The following is a 20338-nucleotide window of genomic DNA, read 5'->3' on the forward strand; positions in this document are numbered from 1 at the left end:
AAATCTAGACTATTTTAGGGAAATCTGGGTATCATAGGCAGTCTTCAGTTTCAACCTATTGTAGAATCTTGGGGTGGGGAGAAATCTTGGAGATTACCTAGTTCTGTCTCATATCAGATGTCAGCATTCTATTTCCTGCCAATCCAGGGTATATTATTTATTCATAGTACAAAGTATAGGAGAGTTTTTGTAAAGTTAGTTATCTACAGCACCATAACAAACTGTCACCAGACTTAGCAGCTAAAAACAACAACTGTTTATTGTCTCACGGTTTCTGAGAGTCAGGAATCCAGAAGTAGCTTACTTGGATGATTATGATTTAGGGTCCCTCATGAGGTTATAGTCAAGCTGCCAGCTAGGCCTGTGGCCTCGGAAAACTTGACAAATTTGAAGCATCTGCTTCCTAATTAACGCATGTGTCTCCTGGCAGGAGGCTTCAGTTCCTCACCATGTGGTCCTCACCGTTGGGCTGCTCATGACGTGGTTCCCACCAGAGCACATGGAGAGAGGAGGAGAGAGAGATAAAACACACCCAAGATGTAAGTCATAGATTTTCATAACTTAATCTTGGAAGTGACATACCGTAACTCCTACATGCCATTGTTCTCACAGTCCAACCATGGGACAGTGTGAGAAAGAACAACCCAAGGGATATCAAAGTTCATTGGGGGTCATCATGCAGGCTGGCTACCACAAGCAAAGAAGAATCCAACTGGAGTCACACAACTCTAGATCCAAAGTTTAGGCTGTACCATATTCTTCAAATCTTGTTTGAAAAGAGAGGTTGAAGGCCTGCCAGAAGCAGGCACAATGAGAAAGTAAACAGTCTGCTTATTTAACTTGTCTCTACCTTCAGAGAATCTCTGGCGATAGTGCCCAACCACAACCCCATGAAGGGGCTGGCCAGAGGGAGTGGCCTGGAGCACCCACTGTAAGGAGGGCTGAAACCTCACTGGGACACACGGGAAACATGGTTCCAGGCAATGAACCTTTCCAAATACAACTCCTCCTTTAACTAGGAAATGAACACTAGTCTTGTTCCCACCAAAGTAGACAACACCCTCATGAAAAAATAAATACTTCTTGCTGGCATCTACCAATGTCGAACATTCTAATTTATGTGAAAATGCCCCCAATCCTGGCACCACCTAGCTGAGGGTTGTCCGACGTCAGCAGCTGCGGGGAGCTAAAAATTAGGAAATTGAATTTGTAGCTTTGGTTATTGGGAATGATCAATATTAGGTTATCTGGCTTGGAAAACTGTAATAAATGCATGAAGTTTCTTATTTTGAAAATAGAAGTATATGATTTTTATTAATAAAAAATCAGTTTCTCCTCAACTCCACCAAATAAATAGAGCAAATACTTAAAGTATTTAAATAAAGTACTTAAATACTTAAAGGGGAGATCAAATTATTGGCCTCCTTTAAATATTTGTTCGGAGCTTCCCTGGTGGCGCAGTGGTTGAGAGTCCGCCTGCCAATGCAGGGGACACGGGTTTGTGCCCCGGTCTGGGAAGACCGGGTTCGTGCCCCGTGGAGCAGCTGGGCCCGTGAGCCATGGCCGCTGAGCCTGTGCGTCCAGAGCCTGTGCTCCGCAACGGGAGAGGCCACAACAGTGAGAGGCCCGTGTACAGCAAAAAACAATTAAAAAAAAATATTTGTTTGACTGTAGCCAGGAAAGTAAATAATTAGATTTTAGGTGGGATATATTGAGTCCTCCTGAATTCTCCAATGTAGTTATTACCAGAGTCTTCTTTGGGGGGCCCTGGTACCAATGATAAACCCACTGTAAGCAAAACACTCTGCTAGGTGCTGGGGTTTCAGGAGTGAGGAAGACACAGATTTGGCTCTAACAGTTTATATTGCACATTATTTGATTATAAGTGGGATACATGATTCAAAGTTGACTTAGGGGCCCTTGGACCAGAAAGGCTTCCATAAGGAAGTAATATTTATGTTCCAAAGTGAAGATGAAGAGGAATTTATCAGGTAAAGGACAAAAGGGAAGAGGAGAAAAGAGCAGCAGTGAGCCTGGAGGGAGAAGAATGCAGTGAGAAAAGGATGAGAGTTGAGGTAGAGCCAATCACTCAGGGGCTTTGGGGCCACGTTAATGATTTTATCTGCATCCTAAGAGCTGCTGAGAGGTCTTAATCTCTCAGGTTAGTGATACAACCAAGATCTGCATTTTGAAAAATCATTCTATCTTGTGACTAGGTAAGGGCAGGGAGGTGGGCATAAGAGCGGAGTTAAGGGGTGAGGGTCAAGCTGCAGCAGGAGAGAATGACTGCAAAGGGGGAGAAGTGAGGGGACCGTCCTCACTCACTAGGCAGTGAGAATGGTGTGTCACTCTTAACTAAGAGCTCTGTGGGGGACACAGGTGCCCAGGAGGCCTTGCTGGGTAGTTCTCATCCTCCCCAGGTTTTCCCTTCATGCCCAAGGAAGCCTTTTGGAAAAAAAGTCTCCATGAGGTCACTCCTGCCTGAGTTGCTCTCAGCTCCAGGCATATTCCAAACACTCTGGGAAGCCGCCAACTCCTAGCTCTTGAGAGGCCCCCGTGTACTTGTGAAATCTTTTTTTCAAATTAGGTGATCTCCAAGGTGAACTTCCTCTCAGGTACCCTGCAGGGAGCATGTACACTCGCTCACCTCCCCACTTGATGTCAGAGCCTTGTACACCTCTCCTCCCTCTGCCAGCACTGCTGTCTGCCCCAGACTCTCCTGCTGCCCAGCCATTCAAAGTTCTGTTGCATACACACCTCTACAGGATCAGCCACAGTTGCGCCATTTATGCTTCTTCCTAAAAACACAGTCCAACCTTTTTTTCATTGATTTTGTGGCCTTACTCACAAGTGGGCTGTCTGAGAAGTTTCCAACCCACTTGTACACTGATCTCGATGGAGAGAGTGAAACGGGGACAGGAAGGCTTACCATTTAAGGCTTATCTGAAATGATTTTTTTTTATAGATAAAACACATGCATACACACATGTATACATACATACAAATGCTGGTGGTCTCTGATCACATGGCCAAGTTTTCCTTGATTTCCTCCATAAATTTATTACAATTTTCAGTCTCCCCTGCTGAATAGAAAACTGGACTGTAATTCACTCTATTAAATAAATGACATAATTTCATTGTTTTCTTTCTTTAGAATTTTCACTGATTAACAATTTACTGGTTCAGTGTGGTCTTAACATAAATTAGAGGTGGGAAGGAAGAGCTTATTGTCATGCTGGGTAAACATTTGAGAATCAAAAGGCCAGAGCTTACCATTCCACTCCTAATTTGATGGCAGCCCATCAGAAAATGGCTCCACCTCAGGCATTTTTTCCTTTCCTTCAAGGTCCTGATGTGGCTGAATGACCTTGCTTTTTCAGAGCTTCTGCAGCTCTTATTTGGACACCTTGGTTGGGGGCTCTAGTCCCCAACCACTCCCCAGTCTTTAGCTGTTCCTGATGAGCCCTTGCTACCCTCCCAGACCTGTGGTCACCTTGCTCCAGGTCCCCAGGAGTCAGGAAAACACACACTGATGGGTTTTTATCACCTGCTTTAGCACCTCCACATTTCAGAAAACATTTCACACAGAGGAGTTCAAGATCCTGGGAATCAGTCCTCATTTTATTTTACAGTACATTCATATGAGTTCCTGCCTTTCCAAGGTAATCATATCACATTCAGGTTAGCACTGCTGGTAACAAAACTGTACAACTACCCTGGCTTCAAAAACAAGATAGGATGATACACATTAACACTTCTTTCCCTTTAATACTGCAGAAGACAATACATCACAAAAATAAAATCGCATGCCTTTTACAGTCCAGTGTGAAGGCATGTTACTTATGTTAAAATTAAACCATTTGGGACATGAGGAGAAAAAGAAGAGCTTCAAAGCTTACGATGTCTACAGTCTCCCCCATGCCATCTTTCTCTTCTAACCGCCAGCTGGCACATTCAGCATCAATGCCTTGGGAAGAGGGGGCAGAAGAAAGCAGGGGATCATTTAACTCTGAAACTCATGGCTTCTTGGGCTACTTCTGTAAAAAACTACTTAAATAACCTAAAATTCTAAAAAGAGTTCATATTAACAAGGGATGGTAATATAGAAAGCACCTGGAGAAAATTCCTCCAGTGACTGATGGAAAATATAAGCCGCAAACATTTCACAAAAACGGACAACTGTATCATATCCAGAAATATATTAAATTCTGAAAATTCACTTTTGCTTTACTGAATGAAAACACTGTGACCCATGTTCTGGTGTTGAATCAGTTCAGAAAAACAGCTGTAGCCTCCATCTGCGATATTTATCATGGGCTATCTTGCATCATTACCACGTCAGAGTGCAGCTGACTGATATCCCCAACCCTTGAAAAATATAAGAAGCCAAACTGAGCTATAATAAAAACTAGGACAGATTATATAGGAGAAAATTCAGATGTGTGAGAAAGCAAGAAGTAAGATTTACTTGGGTCTTTTTCCTAGATAAAAAATATTGTTACAAAATGTTTTGGACCTGGGTCCAACACAGCTGGAATGATAAGTTACTGAAAATGCAAGCCCCCATCCAGAAAAACAGTGTGCTTATGTAGCACCTTTCTCATAGAAGTCCAATGTGCTTTAGTATAACTGTCAATTAATTGCATAATTAAGTGAATGATTCAGAATATACTTGGACTGATTGTTAATTCCAGTGATGAAAAGAGTCCCTGCCACTCGCTGCCAAGAAATTTTTGAGTCCTGAACTTATTAGGTTATGAATGAAATCGATATTCATATAGGCTGACTCAAAAGAAATACCACCCCTTTCAGGGCTGAAAAATATGATGGAAGAGAGAATAAGACACTTCTTAGGAAAGCCACATCTTTAGGAAAAAACACCTTATGAAAAACCAGAGCCAGTGCATATCGTACAACCCCTGAAGAAAACCCCCAGCAGCAGTGGAGAGCAAGGGGAGCAGTGATGATTTTGAAACCAGAGTGACTTGTAGCTAACGTCCTAACAGTAAATTCACATAGTGAAATGCAGAATAAGTCAACATATAGCCAAGGTTTACATTTATCTAGAAATATGTTTTATGCCTTAAAAAAAATTGCAATGCACTCCAAAAAAATTTTTTCAGATAATTCATGTACAACAGAAGGCACTGTTATTCGCATAAATCCATTGATTCTGCATGGCAAAACCTGAGACGTGCAATTCCATCCAATCCTCTAAAACCACCTTGGTCATTCATCCTTTGGAGCATATGCTTTGTCCTTTGCAGTCCAATGATTTTGTTGTTCTTTAATTTCATACATTACAGTAGCTGCTTAAAATATATATTTCAGGGTGAGAAAGGTCAAAGGGGATGCAGGGGTGGAGAAAGGTGATGCCGGACGCCAGGCAGTAACTGGCACAGCAGGTGGCACAAAGAGTAGCCCCGGCTCCCCTTGACCCTCTCCTTCCGGCTGACGTACCACGTAGCGATGACATTTGGTCGGTTGATCTTCCTTCTTTCAGTTGTTGGTGGGCATAGTCCCAAAGTTAAATGCAGAGAGGACTCCTTTGTTTTCAAAGGTGAAGCCTCCCTGTTGTTCAATCTTCTTCTTTGCCTCTACCATTTGCCAACAGAAAGGGGAGAAAAGAGAGGAGTATTTAAGGTGACAAAGTTGGAAATAACCTCAAAGGGGCCAGATTCTTTAGAGTTAGTACTGTGAAGGAATGTGAATCGTGGTATTAATTATTCTGCCCAATTGAACATTAGCCTTTAATAAACCCGTGTCAGTAAGTACTATCGTCTTGGTGTCTGGGGATGCGGAACCAGCAGATATGGAACACACGGATACAGAGGGCCCACTGCACCACACCATTTTAACAGGGGACACAAGCATCCTCAGATTTTGGTATCCAAGGCAGGTCAGGGAAACAATCCCCCCCACACAGATACCGAAGGAAGACTGTAGTTATATTTTCGATCTTGGAAAGACTATTTGCTAAAACTGAGCAAAATAAAAACAAGGCTCAAAGCTAGTGTCTATTGCTGAAAGGGCACACTGACTTCTCACATCAGGAGGGCCGATACAGAATCTGTACAGGACTTAAAGCCTAAATCCAAGCAGAAGAAGCTGGGTTCTAAACTCTAGATTCCTATTCCATGATGTTCCCCACTAAAATACTTTTGTAATTACAAAATCTTCCATTAATTTTCTAGGAGTGACCATAACAACATCTGTGTAAAACAATTTCTCCAGCTCAAAAACTGAAAATCAACAAGAATCACCAACACATAAAGCTCAACAAATAGAAGTGGAGAGTATTTCAATTTCTAGGAATACAAGCGCCCTGCAAGAATTCATAAAATGCTTTTGGCCCATCTGTTGTTTAGATGTTTAGGTGGGTGACCCAGCTGATTAACTCTCCCTCAGCAAGATTCATCCCAACCTTTACATCTTACCTTTGGCTCCAAAATAGGATAAGGGTGTGAATAAGAACACCACTAACGACACATTAACACATGGTGTTTCACAGAGCTAATATATCATGGATGATTAAAAAGATCATACAATAATGATAATTCCTTATTATCTTGAAAGGTTGGCCTCTAACAATTTTTAGAACAGTATTTAGGTGCCACCAGGCTCGTAAAATAAAAGCTGAATACGGGCACTCTGACACATGCACTCCGATCTAGAAATCATGCTGGCTGACCTGCTACCGTCCTTCGGTGCTCGGCCAGTGTGTACACCTCCTGTAGCGCCCTCCTCTGATCCTCACTGAGCGGTGCCATCAGCAGTTGGTACCAGGCAGCATCCCGATTCTGCACAGCTGTTGTATTTTGGGGGTGTGTTGAGGGAGAAGGAAAAATAAAGGAGTCCAATGACAATTATTATTTCAGAGAATAACTAATAACAATCAGATTACAATGAAATGATCACAGACAATAGGTGATAAAACTTATTCCAACAAAGGACTACTCCTGAGTACTCACTTTAGTACTCGACCTACGTGGGGCTATAAAGGAAGGTTGGGACATCACACATCTGTTTTGCCTAGTTCTCTGCTCCCTCCCCATCTCTTCTTCTTCCTGGGTTTTTACGAACTATGAATGCTGCCTAAAATCCAGATCTTGGGAAACACCTTACTCACTTGTTACCATTTTCCTCAGGAATTCTCATACTACCTGCTCCTTCAGCATCACTTCTATGCCAAAAACTCAAATTTGTACCTTTAGGCAAAACTGTTCCTAAGCCTCCTGGTCTTTTACTTTGGATAGCTCACCTCAAACTCAGTACAACTGTAACCAAATTTAACATTTTACCTCCCAAACCCTCCTTATCTCCCATTTCCATCACTAGTTCTATCAGTCTCCTAGTCAACCACTGTAAATGCCTAACATCTTTAATCATGCTCTCTCCACATCCAATTCTGTGCTGCTTTCTTGATGTCTTTCACTGGTACGCTTTGTCCCATCAAATGCCATCCTCCCACTCCAGGGCCCTATTACTCCTAAATCAATAAAGTAATTTCCTAACGCTTGGTTCCCGAGTCTAGCCCCCTTCAGTTCTTTTTGGACATCATCATCAGATAATATACCCCTGAAGGAAATTATCATATCCCCAAGGTCACCTCTTTACAGAAAAACATTCAAAAACACTCTAATGGGAAATGGGATAAAGACAATCTCAGTCCAGAATTCAAGACTGGGGGACTTCCCTGGCGGTCCAATGGTTAAGACCCCTGCTTCCATTGCAGGGGGCACAGGTTCGATTCCTGGTCAGGGAAATAAGATCCCGCATGCTGCACGGCCAAAAAGAAAAAGGAAAAAAAAAACCCACCAGATTTCAAGGCTAGTACAATTTTACTACTTCACAGAGACTTTAAGCAGTGGTCCCTATATGCTGACTGAGCCAAAGCTGGCTGCCTATCTCTTGAGGAGCATTTTCAAAATACATATGCTGAGATCCCACTTAAGACCTAAGAGCTTCTTTGTTGCCTATGATGCACACCCAGGTCTGGAAGTAACTGACTTAGAGCGTACCCTCCACATTCCAATCTCCACATTTACACTCTTATCTTCCTCATGCTTTGGAATATCATTCCCTGTACTCTCTACCTCTTGTTCCGGCTGAATTTCAATAAATCATAGAGGTGGTTCATTAATGGTATTTGTAACAACCAATACATTGGCATACTAAATAATGCCAATATATTACACTACCATTGCCTTGTTAGTAACAATATTTTATACACAAAGATGTTCAATTTAATATTGCTTGTAAAAAAGAAAAACCCTGGAAATATCTTATATGTCCAACAGTGGAAATAAGCTAAATTATGGTATTACCAGAGAAATATGATGTAACTATAAAACAATCTATTTAGTGGGATTTTTTCATTATAATTTGTTTATAATAATTTTCTAAATGCTTTCATTCGCTTATTATTTATTTTTAATTCTGTAAGTTTTCCATTTATATCTTTCATTCTTCTACTGGGTTATTGGTCTTATTCATTTATAGAAGGCCTTTGTAATCTGTGGGTCTTAAGCCTATGACATGTACATGACAAATATTTTCTCCCAATCTTTGAGTTTCTTTGCTGTACAAATTGGTAAATTGCTGTACAAATTGGTAAATTGCTTATGTAGTAAAAATTTACTCTCTATTGGACTCTGTTCATTCACATGGGGATTCTTAATAAGTTTATGCCCACAATTTTTAATTTTTTTTTTTTTTTCTTTGCAGTACGCGGGCTTCTCACTGTTGTGGCCTCTCCCGTTGCGAAGCACAGGCTCCGGACGTGCAGGCCCAGCGGCCATGGCCCACGGGCCCAGCCGCTCCGCGGCATGTGGGATCCTCCCAGACCAGGGCACGAACCCGTGTCCCCTGCATCGGCAGGCGGACTCCCAACCACTGCACCACCAGGGAAGCCCCATAATGGCCACAATTTTTAAGCAACATATGTGAGATACTTCATTCTGCAAAAATCCTTATCCATTCATATCTAGAGGATGAACAATATATGCAGATACTCTTGCCTGTAATTACTTTTGTGAGGCTACCCTGCAGCCTCACCCTGCCACTTTACAACAATTAAGGTTGCTGGGATTGGGTGATGGATGTTTCATTATGCTATTTGCTCTCATTTTGTGTATGTTTGGGGATTTCTATAATTAAAAATAAATTAAAAATTTAAAGGGAATCTAAACCAATTTGGGGGAAGATCCCAAAACAACTTCTAATAGATGGAAATGAAAAACATATCTGAAGATTCAGGGAGTAACAACATACTCAGCAGGGCTTGTGTAAAAAATTGATATTCATCGACACTATTGTCAAGGTCCAGTGGAGTGCTGAATCCCTCAAGGGCAGTTTCTTCCAATACTTCTTCATCCCAGTCATCATCATCTTCCTCCTCATCTTCACCTCTTCCATTATTTGACTGCATTGCTTGAACAGTTACATTCGTCTCCTCTTCATCACTTGAAATCTCTTCTGTGAATCCATTATTTATTTAAAAGGAATCAAACACATAAGGACAAAATATAAATTCCATAAAGAAAATAAAAATAATAAATGACATTCCAGAAATGGAAAAATGACCAAATAATTTTATGTAAAATTATAAAAATAAACCTTATCTTTACTGTAGTTGCTAAACTGAAAATGACTTTATCCTCCTCACTCAAAACAATTTCTATCTCTAAAGATGAACATTATTACTGTTTTACTATGGCTGCTCCACATCCATTAATATATACTATTTAGCCGCAGATTCCCAAATTAACTTTTTTGTCAAAAAAGACATAAAATGATTATGTATGCAGTGCATGTGTTTTAAATAACAATGACCTACCACTGAGAATTTGAGTCTCTTAGCAATTAACTAAGTTGGTTATGAACTGCTCGGAAATGCTCAAATGAAGAGGTCATTTCTGCTAATAGAAACAGAAAAATACAGAAATACAGAGGAAAAATAATTAGCTATATGTGGGTTAAAAAAATTGAAAGCTGAATTGTATATCCCCATAGATTCAGTTTCTATTTTCAGGGCTGGTCTGTTCCAAGCAGTTAGTCCAGTATTATAAATAACCGGAAGACAGTAAATGCAGAACAAAATCAACCTAAGAGGAGAAACCTGGAGTAAACCCAAACCAGGCAATATTAATCTAAACCTAGTTCTATAAAACGCACCACACTGAAGCACCTGGATTCAACTGCAAGGTAGTTTTAGGCATAATGCAAGAAACCATAGTTTTGACCACATATATGGAAAAAAAAAAATATATATATATATATATATATAAAATATGTAGAATAACAAAGACAGCAAGAGAAACCTTCACTTGTTAATCATCCTACACCTCAGTAGGAAATTCAACAAGAAAGTCTGGGACATTACTAGAAAATTTCCCTCAAGTCATAATAATTATAACCCATTAGAGAGCAAAGCGAGAAATTATAAAGAATGTAACATACTGAAAAAAATTCTGTGATTGTCTGCATATATTTAGCAAAATAAACAATTACAAGAGACTCACTTCAGAGCTAAAGACACACACAGACTGAAAGTGAGGGGATGGAAAAATATATTTCATGCAATGGAAACAACAAGAAAGAAGGGGTAGCAATATGCATATCAGATAAAGTAGACTTTAAAACAAAGGCTATAACAAAAGACAAAAAAGGGCATTATATAATGATAAAAGGATCGATAACAAGAAGAGAATATAACATTTGTTAACATATATGCATCTAAATATATAAAACAAATATTAACAGACATAAAGGGAGAAATTGACAATAATAGGAGGAAACTTTAACCCACTTACATCACTGGAAAGACCATCCAGACAGAAAAATCAATAAGGAAAGAGTACTCTTAAATGACACATCAGACCAGTTGGACTTAATAGGTATCTACAGGACATTACATCCCAAAATGGCAGAATACACATTCTTTCAAGTGAACATGGAACATCATTCTCCAGGAGACAACACATGCTAGGCCACAAAACAAGTCTCAACAAATTTAAGGGGAAAGAAATTATATTAAGCATTTTTTTCCGACCACAGCAGTATGAAACTAGAAATCAATTACAGGTAGAAAAATGGGAAAAACATAAACATATGGAGACTAAACAACATGCTACTAAAACACCAATGGATGAATGAAGAGATTAAAGAGGAAATCAGAAAATACCTTGAGACAAATGAAAATAAAAACAGAACTTTCTGAAATCTACAGGACACAGCAAAAGCAGTTCTAATAGGGAAGTTTATAGCAATTCAGGCCTACCTCAAGAAACAAGAGAAACAAAAAACAAACAACCCAGTCTGAAAATGGGCAGAAGACCTAAATAGACATTCCTCCAAAAAAGATATACAGATTGCCAACAAACACATGAAAGAATGTTCAACATAATTAATCATTAGAGAAATGCAAATCAAAACTACAATGAGGTATCTCACACCGGTCAGAATGGCCCTCATCAAAAAATCTACAAACAATAAATGCTAGAGAGGGTGTGGAGAAAAGGGATCGCTCTTGCACTGTTGGTGGGAATGTAAATTAATACAGCCACTGTGGAGAACAGTATGAAAGTTGCTTAAAAAACTACAAATAGAACTACCATATGACCCAGCAATCCCACTACTGGGCATATACCCTGAGAAAACCATAATTCAAAAAGAGTCATGTACCAAAATGTTCATTGCAGCTCTATTTACAATAGCCAGGCCATGAAAGCAACCTAAGTGTCCATCATTGGATGAATGGATAAAGAAGATGTGGCACATATATACAGTGGAATATTACTCAGCCATAAAAAGGAACAAAACTGAGTTATCTGTAATGAGGTAGATGGACCCAGAGACTGTCATTCAGAGTGAAGTAAGTCAGAAAGAGAAAAACAAATACCATATGCTAACACATATATATGGAATCTAAAAAAAAAAAAATGGTCATGAAGAACCTAGGGGCAAGACGGGAATAAAGATGCAGACCTACTAGAGAATGGACTTGAGGATACAGGGAGGGGGAAGGGTACGCTGGGACAAAGTGAGAAAGTGGCATGGACATATATACACTACCAAACGTAAAATAGCTAGTGGGAAGCAGTCGCATAGCACAGGGAGATCAGCTCGGTGCTTTGTGACCATGTAGAGGGGTGAGATAGGGAGGGTAGGAGGGAGGGAGATGCAAGAGGGAAGAGATATGGGGACATATATATATGTATAACTAATTCACTTTGTTATAAAGCAGAAACTAACACACTATTGTTAAGCAATTATACTCCAATAAAGATGTTTAAAAAAAATGCAAAAAAAGGGCTTCCCTGGTGGTGCAGTGGTTGAGAGTTCGCCTGCCGATGCAGGGGACACGGGTTCGTGCCCCGGTCTGGGAAGATCCCACATGCCGTGGAGTAGCTGGGCCCATGGGCCATGGCCGCTGAGCCTGCGTGTCCAGAGCCTGTGCTCTGTGGCGGGAGAGGCCGCAGCAGTGAGAGGCCTGCGTACCACCACAAAAAAAAAAAAAAAAAAAGAGAGAGAGAGAGAGGGCCCAAATAAATGAAACAAGAAATGAAAGAGGAGAAATTACAACTGATATCACAGAGATACCAAAAAATAATAAGTGAATACTACAAATATTTATATGCCAACAAATTAGACATCCTAGAAGGAATGGAAACATTTTTAGAAACATACAATCTTCCAAGACCCAATCAGGAAGATATAGACAATCTGAATAAAGAGATCACTAGCAGTGAAACTGAATTCATAATAAAAAGACTCCCAGCAAACAAAAGTCCAGGACTGGACGGTTTAACATGAGAACTCTATGAAATGTATAAAGAAAAGCTAATACCTATTCTTCTCAAACTATTCCAAAAAACTGAAGAGAACACTCCCAAGTTCATCCTATGAGGCCACCAAAAGCAGACAAAGACACTACAAAAAAAGAAAGTTACAGGTAAATATCTCTGATGAATATAGATGCAAAAATCCTGAACAGAATATTAGCAAACCAAACTCAACAATTTATAGAAACGGATGGTACACCACGATCCAGTGAGATTTATTCCATGGATGCAAAGATAATTCAATATTCACAAATCAATCAATGTGATACACCACATTAAAAAAAAAAAAGAAAGGATAAAAATCACATGATCATCACAAGAGCTACAGAAAAAGCAGTTGACCAAATTCAACATCCATTCATGACAAAAACTCTCATCAAAGTGGGTATAGAGGGAACATATCTCAACATAATAAGGGCCACTTATGACAAACCTACAGCTAACATCATACGCAACAGTGAAAGCTAAAAGATTTTCCTCTAAAGATAAGGATACGCACTCTCGCCACTTCTATTTAACATACTATTGGAAATTCCAGCCACAGCCATCAGACAAGAAAAAGAAATCAAAGGCATCCAAGTTGGAAGGGAAGTAAAACTGTCACTATTTTCAGATGACAAAATACTACATACAGAAAACCCTAAAGTCTCCAATGAAAAGCTTTTAGAACTAATAAATGAATTCAGTAAAGTTGCAGAAAGAGAAAGCAAGAAAACAATCCTGTTTAAAATTGCATCAAAAAGAATTAAAAACCTAGGAATAAACTTAACCAAGGAGGTGAAAGACCTCTACTCTGAAAATTACAAAACAATGATGAAAGAAACGAAAGATGATACAAAGATATCCCATGTTCATGGATTAGAAGAATATCATTAAAAAAATCCATACTACCCAAAGCAATCCATAGATTTAATGCCTATCAAAATACCCATGATATCTTTCACAGAACTAGAACAAATCTAAAATTTATATGGAACCATAAAAGACCCTGAATTGCCAAAGCAATCTTGACAAAAGAGAACAGAGCTGGAGGTATCATGCTCCTTGATTTCAGACTATGCTACAAAGCTACAGTAATCAAAACAGTATAGTACTGGCACAAAAACAGACACACAGATCAATGGAACAGAATAGACAGCCCAGAAATAAACTCCTGCGTTTAGGGTTGATTCATCTATGACAAAGGAGGCAAGAATATACAATGGGGAATATCAGTTTCTTCAATAATAAGTGGTGCTGGGAAAACTGGACAGCTACATGCAAAAGAATGAGATTAGAACATTTTCTCATGCCATGTACAAAAATAAACTCAAAATGGATTAAAGACCTAAATGTATAACCAAAAACCATAAAAATCCTAGAAGAAAAGCAGAACACTCTTTTTTTTTTTTGCGATATGCGGGCCTCTCACTGTTGTGGCCTCTCCCGTTGCAGAGCACGGGCTCCGGACGCGCAAGCTCAGTGGCCATGGCTCATGGGCCCAGCCACTCCGTGGCATGTGGGATCTTCCCAGACCAGGGCACAAACCCGTGTCCCCTGCATTGGCAGGCGGACTCTCAACCACTACACCATCAGGGAAGCCCCAGAACACACTTTGACATAAATTGTAGCAGTATTTTGGGGGGGGGGGGTCTCCTAAGGCAAAGGACACTAAAGCAAAAATAAACAAATGGGACCTAATTAAATTTAAACGCTTTTGCAAAGCAAAGGAAACCATCAACAAAATGAAAAGACAAGCTATAAATGGGAGAAAATATTTGCAAATGATATGCTACAATAAGGGGTTAATATCCAAAATATATAAACAGCTCATATAACTCAATGTCAAAAAACTAAATGACCCAATTAAAAAATGGGCAGAAGACCTGAACAGTCATTTTTCCAAAGAAGACATACAGAAGGCCAACAGGCACATGAAAGACGTTCAACATTGCTGATCATTAGAGATATGCAAATCAAAACCACAATGAGATATCATCTCACCCCTCTTGGTAAGAATGGCCATCAACAAATAACAAATGTTGGCAAGAATATGGAGAAAAGGGAACCCTTGCACACTGTTGGTAGGGATGTAAATTGGTGCAGCCACTACGGAAAACGACATGAAGATTTCTCAAAAAACTAAAAGTATGATCCAGCAATTTCACTGCTAGATATATATTCAAAGAAAACAAAAACACTAATTCAAAATGATACACACACGCCAAAGTTCACAGCAGCACTATTTACAACAACCAAGATAAGGAAGCAACCCAAATATCCATCAACAAATGAATGGATAATGAAGATGTGGTGAGATATGTGATGGAATATTACTCAGCCACAAAAAAGAATGAAATCTTGCCATTTGCAACAACATGGATAGACCTGGAGGATATTATGCATAATGAAGTATGTCAGAGAAAGACAAATACTGTATGTCACACTTATATGTGGAATATAAGAAATAAAAGAAACAAATGAATATAACAAAACAGAAACAGACTCACAGATACAGAGAAAAAACTAGTAGTTACCATTGGGGAGAGGGAAGTGGGAGGGGTAAAACAGTAGAATATTAAGAGGTACAAACTACTAAGTATAAAATAAATAAGCACAAGGATATATTGTACAGCACACAGAATACAGCCAACATTTTATAATAACTTTAAACAGAGTATAATCTATAAAAACAGTGAATCACTATGTATGTTGTACACCTGAAACTAACATAATATTGTAAATCGACTATACTTCAATAATAAATAGATAAAGTTATGAATTGTTTATTCCTAGAATTTTCCATTTAGTATTTTTAGACAAATGAAACGATGAAACCAAAATTGTGGTAAGAAGGGACTACTAAAATTAAGTCAAACAAACCCAAAATATTTGTTAAACGTGTTAACAGGCCAAGAAATGTACACCTGTTTAATGTTTCCAAATAGACTAAAACTCAAAGAAAACACATACTCAAATCACAATCAATTCTAGCATTCATTTCAATTAGAACACTTTACCATTTTCTTCCATATCAGCTTTCTCTGCTTTTGAGCCATCTTCCCGGTTTACCAGTTGTTTGGTAGCACAGACCTGCTTTAGGCCAAGGAAAAGGAAAAGAATTGAGGGCACAATCTGTCCCACCACAGCATCTACTCCAGGAGGTCGATTTTGCAGTTCCAAAAGAATACTGAGTCCTATTATACACATCTTCCGGTCATGATGCCTACAAATTATAAAGGCGAAAAAAAATGTGCACATGAGAAATGAGAACAAATTCCGAAGAAATTACAAAAAGAAATGTCCAAGGTGTATTCTAAGGTTCATTCACTGGAGTTACACAGAGGTATCTCCATTTTGTACTATATGAAATCCTATGTAAATCAAGTTTTGTAAACCAATTATCATCATCAAAGAGCTATGGGAGTCTGCAATTAATATGGGGAATCTTGTGTAATATCAATTTATGATAATACAAATGCTGTATCTGGGCCTTAGCGTAACAACTTTTATTAAAACAAGAATACCTGTATACGATAGCATAAAATTCCTATCCAATGGAAAAAATGAGGAGTCCCTTAGACTTTGTCTTCATTGGACTGGTCTACAAGGTATCTTGGCACTGTATACTAACCCCAGGTGCCAAAAGCTCCTCCACAAACTCAGCATCTAGTAAGCTGAATGTAATAGCTATACGTAAATCATTAAATGTCCTGTTCTGTAAAACAGGATAAGGAAAATTTAATTCTGAAGGAAAAATGTTTGACCAATATACATTACACACATTTTTGTATGAATGTTTCTTCTAAATTGTTTAAAACTAAAAATACTAAGAATTAAAAGATTTTCTATATTAGTATAACACTTAAAATTGCAGGCATGAACAAAAAATTCACTGGCAGGGATTCAAAATGAGAGTAATATCCAATGACAAATATATTACTAGCTTCTATTATTCTTCATTATTTCCACTGCTTGACTGATTCAAGTTAGTAATGTCAAAGTATAGTATACTGTAACAGGGACTGTGCTTGACCTGGTGACTTTCTCATCCATGTAGCCTCTAACTAGCAGTGTACATCAGGTGTCAAATGGATCGTAGTACAGAAGATGATTATCGAGTGGGGCTCTGAAGAATCCAAGGGAGCACAATTCAAGCATGCCCAATCTATACAATAGCTGAGACGGATTTTCTATTTTTGGAAAATTGCTTATAGATGCTACTAACTATAACTGTGAATGACTAAATCTCTACTCTCTAAATCTTTGTCAGAGATAACTTTAAGCACAATTTCTTTTTAAAGTATGCTCTTCCTTTCAAAGCTTTAGTAAGAAATCTAAATCAGGGACAAATTCCAGTCTCCTACAAGTAGAAAAATTAGAATACACATAGCAACTTATAAATATGCTCCCCCGTTCCTTTTCTACCATCCTAATTCAAGCCCCCCCATCATCTCCCCACCACTTGGCAATGTCCTAACTACTCCTGTTGAAATTATTTTCCCCTCAGTAAATTTTTCTAAATGATATCTTACAAAACTTAAAAAGAACACTAGTTTTTTCTAATGTTTTGAATAAATTAATCAGCAATTTAGCTCAAATTCTAGCACAACAGGGTCACTTATATGTGTTGGGTCACTTGAGGTGGGCCTATAACTACTACTTAGGATCTCACTTTTCCTATGCTGGGAAGCTAGGAGAGTGCTTCACACAAAGCCAAACTCTCCTACCAGGGTAGGACCAGGACTACAACTAACAATCTTCTGACCTCACATTTGAAAACGGGCTCCAGTAAAGTCTTTATATCTTTACCAGACCAGTACTTTCCTTAGAAACATGACTCTATTTAGAATGTTGTTACCCATAGACACTTAATAGTCATGGAACCCAAGTGGACACTTAATTCTTGTTGCCTAGAGATATAGCAATACACATAAGTCAAAAACAAGCGGGGAATGGCTATACCTAATTTTCAGAGCCTGCATTCTTTCCACTAGATTATACTGCTGAAACACATTCTTAATTCTCTAAGAATTTAATATTATGTTAACAATGCACTAAAAATAATGCTTAAAGGGCTTCCCTGGTGGCCCAGTGGTTGGGAATCCACCTGCCAGTGGAGGGGATGTGGGTTCGAGCCCTGGTCCAGGATGATCCCATGTACCACGGAGCAGCTGGACCCGTGCGCCACAACTACTGAGCCTGTGCTCTGGAGCCCGCGAGCCATGGCTGGTGAGGCCCATGAGCCTGGAGCCCATGCTCTGCAAGGAGAGAGGCCACTGCAACGAGAAGCCCGTGCACTGCCACGAAGAGTAGCCCCCACTTGCGGCAACTAGAGAAAGCCTGTGTGCAGCAGCGAAGCAGCCAAAAATAAATAAAAAATAATAATAATTCTTAAGATATAAAAATTATTTCTTTATATGCTATTATATGTACATATTAAAAAGTCAACTTTCCAGAATAGAAATGTAGTGTAAAATCGAAAAGACACATACATACCCAAGAAAACAATCTGTATCATTCATCCACTGATTTATAAACTGTACAGTTACAGGTCCAGGGTTGTGAGGCAACTGAATTCGTTCTAAAGTATGTAGCAGCAAATCAGGGTTGTAGTACAAGGCAGCAATTGCAACCTGAAGACACATAGTACGAAGCTCACTAGTTTTGACTCCTCGGGTTAATCTCTCCAAAACAAGTTGAACAAAGAGTGGAATGCACTAGAGGAAAAAAGAAAAAGAGAAATCAAGTAACTTTTATAGAAAGCTGAATGTTGGTAAAGTGTTATCAATAAATCAGATACTCTTAATGACAGTGAAACGTTTGCTTGTTTAAATCATTTTTAGAATTATTAAACCTAGAGAGCTTAAATGGCCAAAAAGAGGTCCTACAGTAGTGCCAAAACGTCTCCTTCCATTTTATGTGAAGATTACATTTAGTTGAAGATTGTTCTACAACAGTCCACACTCAAATGATGGCAATAATCCAAATGTAGACTTAGTCACTTCCATGTTTGAGTTAAAATGACTAGGGTGGAATTTTTCTTTGATAAATCATATTGGAAATACAGTTGACCCTTGAACAACGCAGGTTTGAACTATATGGATCCAGTTAAATGCAGGGTTTTTTCAATAGTGAATACTACAGTACTACACCATCCACAGTTGGTTGAATCTGCAGATAGGGAGAAAACGTGTATACACAGGGCCAACTGTAAGTTATACGTGGATTTCTGACTGTGCAGAGGGTCAATGCCTCTAACTCCTGCATTGTTCAAGGGTCAAGTGTAAAAAAAAAATGAGACTAAAAATAAGCATGATGTGATCAGAATTTCTCTTGAGAAAAAAAATTCCTAAAAAAGTCATAGGGATGTAATGAACGACATGGTGGCTAAACTTAAGAATACTGTATTGTACATTTGAAAGTTGCTAAGAACGAGTAGACATTAAAAGCTCTCATCACAAGAAAAAAATTTTTTTAACTATGTATGGTGATGGATGTTAACTATACTTATTGTCATGATCATTTCACTGTATATACAAATACTGAATAATGTTGTATACCTGAAATTAAGATAATTTTATATGTCAAATATATCTCAATAAAATTTTTGAAAAAGAAAATTCCTGTTGGTACAAGTAAAACACTGAAGAAAAATAGTGGATTTCATACATTAAAATCCTACGACTCCAATTCTAAAGTGCAATATTGCTTAATTTTATTAGAAATATTTCCTAACAGTTACTTTCAATTAAAAGGGATGGGCTAACTGTGGAAAACAGATGGAGATTTCTCAAAAACACTAAAAATACTACTACCATATGACCCAGCAATTCCACACTTGGGTATATATCCAAAAAAACAAAAACAAAAACACTAATTCAAAAAGATACATGTACCCCAATGTTCATAGCAGCATTATTTACAATTGCCAAGATATGAAAGCAACCTAAGTGTCCATCAACAGATGAATGGATAAAGAAGATGTGGTTCTCACACCAGTCAGAATGGCCATCATCAAAAAATCTAGAAACAATAAATGCTGGAGAGGGTATGGAAAAAAGGGAACACTCTTGCACTGCTGGTGGGAATGTGAATTGGTACAGCCACTATGGAGAACAGTATGGAGGTTCCTTAAAAATCTACAAATAGAACTACCATATAACCGAGCAATCCCTCTATTGAGCATATACCCTGAGAAAACCATAATTCAAAAAGAGTCATGTACCAAAATGTTCATTGCAGCTCTGTCTACAATAGTCCGTAGATGGAAAGAACCTAAGTGTCCATCATCAGATGAATGGATAAAGATGTGGCACATATATACAATGGAATATTACTCAGCCATAAAAAGAAACGAAATTGAGCTATTTGTAATGAGGTGGATAGACCTAGAGTCCGTCATACAGAGTGAAGTCAGAAAGAGAAAGACAAATACCATATGCTAACACATATATATGGAATTTAAGAAAAAAAAATGTCATGAAGAACCTAGGGGTAAGCCAGGAATAAAG

General features: G+C 38.6%; 1 protein-coding gene across 2 annotated transcripts in view; it reads right to left on the minus strand.

Moving 5' to 3' along the window:
- Positions 1-3625: 3625 nt before the first annotated feature.
- IPO8 (importin 8) overlaps positions 3626-20338 on the minus strand; it is a 70188-nt gene continuing 53475 nt past the window's right edge. For both annotated transcript variants that reach the window (XM_082851069.1, XM_082851070.1), the window contains exons 21-25: positions 18324-18544; positions 15845-16050; positions 9274-9477; positions 6692-6808; positions 3626-5597 (exon numbers count right to left, since the gene is read on the minus strand). In XM_082851069.1, the coding sequence (XP_082707195.1) occupies positions 5500-5597; positions 6692-6808; positions 9274-9477; positions 15845-16050; positions 18324-18544 (846 nt within the window). In that variant the 3' untranslated portion in view covers positions 3626-5499. The remainder of the gene's footprint in view (positions 5598-6691; positions 6809-9273; positions 9478-15844; positions 16051-18323; positions 18545-20338) is intronic.

This window comes from Leucopleurus acutus (genome assembly GCF_964270905.1).
Source record: "Leucopleurus acutus genome assembly, chromosome: 11".
NCBI lineage: Eukaryota > Metazoa > Chordata > Mammalia > Artiodactyla > Delphinidae > Leucopleurus > Leucopleurus acutus.